This window comes from Rhinopithecus bieti, unplaced genomic scaffold, assembly GCF_001698545.2.
Source record: "Rhinopithecus bieti isolate Rb0 unplaced genomic scaffold, ASM169854v2 scaffold_26504, whole genome shotgun sequence".
Classification (NCBI taxonomy): domain Eukaryota; kingdom Metazoa; phylum Chordata; class Mammalia; order Primates; family Cercopithecidae; genus Rhinopithecus; species Rhinopithecus bieti.
In genome coordinates this window covers 652,743-658,742 of record NW_016812891.1, presented here as the reverse complement: position 1 = coordinate 658,742, position 6,000 = coordinate 652,743, and the positions used below count along the sequence as shown (strand labels likewise).

Below are 6,000 nucleotides of genomic sequence, written 5' to 3'. Positions count from 1 at the left end.
GATTACAGGCTTGAGCCACCGCGCCCGGCCCATAATTATTAATACTTAACTTTTTTTTTTGAGACGGAGTCTCGCTCTGTCGCCCAGGCTGGAGTGCAGTGGCCGGATCTCAGCTCACTGCAAGCTCCGCCTCCCGGGTTTACGCCATTCTCCTGCCTCAGCCTCCCAAGTAGCTGGGACTACAGGCACCCGCCAACTCGCCCGGCTAGTTTTTTGTATTTTTTTTTAGTAGAGACGGGGTTTCGCCGTGTTAGCCAGGATGGTCTCTCGATCTCCTGACCTCGCGATCCACCCGTCTCGGCCTCCCAAAGTGCTGGGATTACAGGCTTGAGCCACCGCGCCCGGCGCCTTTGGGAAATCTAACCCATTTCAGCAGAACACATGGGCTGCATCCAGTTGTCCCCACCCTGGGAGCCGCTCTGTGTTTTAATCTGGTTTTGTGTACCTGGTGAGACCACACTATCTTACATACCAGAGGACTCATGATAGCAGCATTATGACTAAATCCTATCTGTGTGTTTTAAAACATAGCATTATTTCAAAGTTAAATATATATATAAGTTTCCTAAATCACAAGAAACCAGGGCTTCTTCCCCCCTTTATTGAGGTATTAAGGTGCTTTGAGCTAGATTCCTTAGGGTCACACAGTCAAGACCAGACCCTACATCTTCCCATTCCCAGCCCATTCCTGCTTCACCTCCTTTCTGTCCTCCCCTCTAAACCTGCTCTCATGAAAGTAGTTTGCACGTGCCTTTCCCTCTCACACCCCATGCCCCGTGCAGCGCCCTCTGCCTGATGAATAACCAGGTGTTCGTTCTGCAGGTGCAAAATTCCCCATCAAGTGGACGGCCCCCGAGGCAGCCCTGTACGGGAGGTTCACGATCAAGTCTGACGTGTGGTCTTTTGGAATCTTACTCACAGAGCTGGTCACCAAAGGAAGAGTGCCATACCCAGGTAAGAGCAGGGCCTCGCAGACATGGGCCTGGGATTGGAGGCTTTTTTGACACCATTTGGGGAAACTTCATCCACTTTGCTTTCTAAGCCCCATCCTCAGCTTTCTGCTGAGCTTGAGTTTGAAGAACACGGCCAGGTATTCAGCCAGAGAAAAGCAGAACTGGGAGCCATCATGTATGTAGACAAGCAGCCACCATGAACTGTGTGTCAGGATTAATGTAAGTAGCAGCTGGTCTAAATGCTTCAGTCCCCTTCCAGTTCATAGAATCCCTCCTGTCTCAGTAGGAGTATGTGTCTGTGGTTCCCAGAGCAGAAATGTCACTGGCAGTGCCCCTGCCCAAATGGAGTTTGCAGACATGTCTGGGAAAGAGAAAGAGAAAAGCCCCACTGCTTTTTGATTACACTGTAGCACTGACCCATGGAGTGAGCCTGGAAGGAACGTGGCAGGACCTGTTCTCTCCGCAGGACCCAGCTCCAGATGGCCAAAGGGAGCAGAGGCACATGCGAAATGCAATTTAGAGCCCACTCACTGCCTGTTGCTGAACAGTCAAAACGTGATATCAAAGCAAGTATAATGTAAAGAAATTGGAAATTCTTAGACTCTGGAATGTTTCTGGATTATCAGATTTATGCTTTCCAAAGAAACCACGAGTTTGGGTTATCCATGCTGAAATTGATTAATGTCAACAGATGGTGACATAAAGGACACCCATGCCATTTCACCTCCACGCTTTAGTGGTTATAGCACAGGGACGATCTGCTTTTTTGAAATGTTAAGGACATATTTTTCAGTTACCGCTGAGTGAAAAAAGAACATAGCTCCCCCTCATTCTCTGCCTAAGAAAGGAGCTTGAAGGAAAAAAACAAAAAAAAAAACAGTGATAGAAACGATAGTGAAGATTAATGAGGAATTTAGGTCTCTTGCAAATCCTGGGTTTGTAATCATATCTTTGCAGTCACAGGAGCCAGCGAAGGCAGATTAATTGGTAATCCCTTTGTGCCTTTTTTATGATTGTTTCTGGTCTTCTTCAGAGAACACAGAGGGGGCACATCAAGATAATCTCTTTCTGGGTTGGTATAGCCTTGAGACTCCTAGGAGAGCCAGGTTGACATGGAGGCAAAATTGACAAATTCCCGGTCTCTGAAGTGCCAGCACTGGGCGTTTAGAGATGCGGGTGTAAGTCAGTTTTATTGATGCTGCAGTGACTGCTGCTCCCGGCTGCACACACAGGCAGACACTCCAGGAATCGCCAACCAGCACAGAAGAAAGGGCCGCCCTGGGGGATGGAGCATAGCATGGGTGTTTCTGAATCGCTTCTCAAAGGGGAAGATGTGCGGGTCTTGGGACGGTGAAGATGTGCAGGCATCTCTTCTTTATTTCTTGTCTGAAATTTGAGCTGATTTCTTCCTGATCTCCCCAGGTTTATAGTCACGCTGTGTGTTAAATGCAGCCGGGGAAGAAAGGTTAATGTTGTTTGCGTTGCTGTGAAGCCTTCCCTTGCAGTAAATACAAAGCAGCTTTTTGTTACTCAGAATCTCACACAGAAACCAAGACAAAGGGGTGGAGCGGGGGTAGGGGGAGCCTGGGAGAAGGAAGGCAGGTGCGCGTTTCTCAGCGAGTCTTTTGTCAGGTTCGGTTTTAGCATAAAGAAAATGGCCTCATTTTACCACTTAGACTAGGATTCATTCATTCAGTGTAGCTTCAGTCACTGTGAACTGTGCCAGGCATTCTCCTCTATCGGGGAAATACTGCAAATAAGACCTTCATACTCTCAGCAAGCCTTGATTAGTACCTGCCTCAGGCTAGGCATTGTCAGCACAGTGGGCAAGTAAATAAATTTAGCCCCTGTGTTCGTGGACGTTACAGTCAGATAGATAAAATATGCATCAAATCCAGGAAGAAACCAGCCTTCTTTATTCCTTGTTTATTATTAGAGGGAGTCATCCTGAAGGGATGGATTACTTGGCTTTACCTACTACGGGGCCTAGATCGTCATTCTGATAATGGGGTCAGGGACACCTGATCCAGGTATCCACACACAGCAGGTCTGAGAGGAACTCTTCAGGCCAAATCCTGTGAGGATGGCAGAGGAGTCTGAAGTGAGAACTAACTCCAGCAGCTCCTGCAGAGAGAGCTGTGAGCAAGTGCTGGTCTGCAGTGGACTGTGATAACTGCCTCTAGCTCTGGAGGAGTGCTGGAGAGAGGGGGCTGTGTAAGGAAGGCAAGTAAGCCAGACCTTGGAAGGCAAGTAGGGTTTCCTCAAACCCAGAAAGTGGGAAAGCATCCCAAGGTCTGGCACGTGGGAAGGCACGTAGGCCTGGGAGGGCAGTTCCAGGGACCACAGGATGAATCTGAGAAGATGCCACGTGCAGGAACACACCTGGAGATGTGGCTGGAAAGGTGGCCGACAGCCTGCGTTGGGGCCTCGCTGGTTGGCAGTGGTGACCAGGGAACTGTGTCCTCATTGGGGGTGTTATGAGCTGGTCCTCATTCAAAGAAAGTCACAAAAAATTGTTCCCAGGCCTGTTTCTAGCCATGGGTTCTTTCTGGGTTTTGCTTTTTAACATAGCTATAATCCTATTTAATTGGGTTTGTGAATCCAACAGAAAACTCACCTTGAGGGAGAAGCTTTTACAGAGGGATTCCAGTTACAGGATTATTACCCTAACGAAGGATAATAATTCCTAAGGAATAAGAGGTTTCATGAAGCTTCCTTCAGATGTCACTGTGAAAGCAAAGAAGGACCTTCCTGTCTGCATTCTTGCTATTTGTTGGTGTGGCAAGTCAGTCAGTGTACGCTGAGGGCTCACTTCCCAACTTCCCATGTTGTGTCTTTGTGCCTGTTGCTGGTACCCCAGGACGGACTCCGAGTCCCGGTCCATCATGATTTCCATTCTGCATTTTGATGCAGTAGTAATGTCTCGACTGGCTAGAGTCTATTTTCAAGTAATTCTTTTTTGGAGAACAGTAGATGGTGGTACATTTTTCTGAGTCTTCCATACCTGAGAATAGCCTGCTGTTTCCTTGACACATAAGAAAGGTCCTTTGGCTGGTAGGTGAAGATGGAGGTGCCGGAGGAGGAGGTGACTTATAAATCAGTTTTATAAAAGCTTTCCAGGCATCTTTGCCCAGCGTAAAAGAAGGCCCAGAAGTGACAATCCCAGAAGGAACTTCCGTTGGAGTATGTGAGGTGTGACCAAATAAAGGGCAAAGGGAGGCGGAGATGATAGAACATTGGCAAGTTGTGTGAGAGGAATGGACGAAAAGGAAGGGAAGAGGACAATCTCAAACTGAATGAGAACCTTGAAGCTGAAGGAAAAAAAAATACTGAAATACGATGCTGAGATTAACAGGGGGGTCGTGGAGAAAAGTTACATCACCTTACCAGATGAGGAAGGTTGCTTTCAAGATGTGTAACAAGTATGGATGCAGTTCCAAGGAAGAGCTCCATCAGTTCCCTGCTAACAGCCTGACCAGAATGCATTCTCTGCATTGCAGACCAGCTTGCTTTTCTGCAAGCAAGGGTTCAGAAGCATTCTTTACCTCAAGATTAGAACTGATTTCATACTGATGGATTGTTGTGTATGAGAAATAAAAACACTTAAGAAAAAGCAGTTTTCTGGGGTTGATGCATAAAATCAGAGTTATGCATTTTTACATGTCATTTCACCTTTAAAACTGTTCTCAAACCCTTCTTTTCCTCTCTGCTTCCAGTTTTCCCCGCCTCCCCACCACCCACCCACCATTCTACCATTGTCGCCAGCAGAGTTAGTATCCCAGAAAACACAGACCTGGTTATCTCACCCTGCTAGTTAAAAATGTCCACGGCTTCCCTTTGCCTTCCGGATAAATCCTAGAAACCGTAATTTTACATAGTTCTTTATAACTCTTTTTATGCAGTCATTCCACAAATATTTATTGCGTACCTACTACATGCCAGGTGCTGTTGCAGGCACCAGGAATACAGCAGTGAAGCAACAGACAAATGCTGCTGTCCTCATAGACTTCCATTCTTCTTTGAGGAGACAAACAATAAACAAAGATAAAGTATTAAAATATAGCTAGTAACAGCTAGGGAGAAAAATAAAACAGGGAAGGGGAGAGAGGGGAGAGTGGCAAAGGAGCACCTCACTGGTCAGTAAAGACCTGAAGGAAGCAAGAATCCAGCCAGGTGGGTATCTGGGAGCAGAGCCTTCCATCAGGGGAAGGGGAGAGGGCAGAGACCCTCCAGAACCACAGGAGGCTAGCATGGCTGGAGCAGAAGGAGCAGGAGGTCCCAGCAGCCCCAGGGGCAAATCAAATAAGGCCTTTCTAGCTCATGGTTGGAACTTTTGCTTTTACTCTTAGTGAGATGGGAAGTGAGGGGATTTGAGCGGGAGAGTGACATGATGTGACATAATTTCTCTCTTGCTGTCTTCCATCCTTCACACGTTACCCAAGACACATCAAGAGATCTTTCTTGAACATGCAAGCCTGTCTTTGTGGCTCCCCTGTCTGCCTGAGAACCCTTCAAAGCCCAGCTGAACATCATCTGCTTTGGAAAGCCTTCCCCATGTCCAGACCAAATGGGGTGCTCCCTCTGCTTGCCTCCATGACACCTAGCATATTTCTGTTGGGCCCCCTGTTTGTGTGTCTGTATTTCTCAGTAGCTTCAGAGAAGGGAGTTGCTTTGATGGGTTCCCAAGGCCCAGCACGGGTCCACCCCATAGTAGACTCTCAGTAAGTATAAGCAAATAAATGAGTGAATGAGACAGAGAAAAAGGAACTCACCTATGAGGTTTTTGAAACAAGGTTTTAAATTTAGCCCATAGCCTGCAAAGCCTTTTAACTGTATTCCATTATCTTCACACATAGATATATATTTTCCCAGCCACAAGGTAGCCTCTGTCCTCAAAGTTGTTCTGGAAAGTTGACCCCGTGATCATTTCAAACATCATGTTCCAACACTATTCTAGGCAAAGTGTCCTGGCCATTCTGTGCCCTGGCTCTTAACTGAACAGCTGTTTTGTGGATTTGGCAGGACCTGGTAGAGCAGGAACCCTTTA

At 47.0% G+C, this 6,000-nt stretch overlaps 1 protein-coding gene across 6 annotated transcripts in view; it reads left to right on the top strand.

Annotated features, from left to right (window-relative positions):
* Positions 1 to 6,000, top strand: part of FYN (FYN proto-oncogene, Src family tyrosine kinase) — a 183,630-nt gene that overhangs the window by 169,486 nt on the left and 8,144 nt on the right. For all 6 annotated transcript variants that reach the window (XM_017847136.1, XM_017847135.1, XM_017847131.1 and 3 more), the window contains one exon: positions 823 to 954. In XM_017847136.1, the coding sequence (XP_017702625.1) occupies positions 823 to 954 (132 nt within the window). The remainder of the gene's footprint in view (positions 1 to 822; positions 955 to 6,000) is intronic.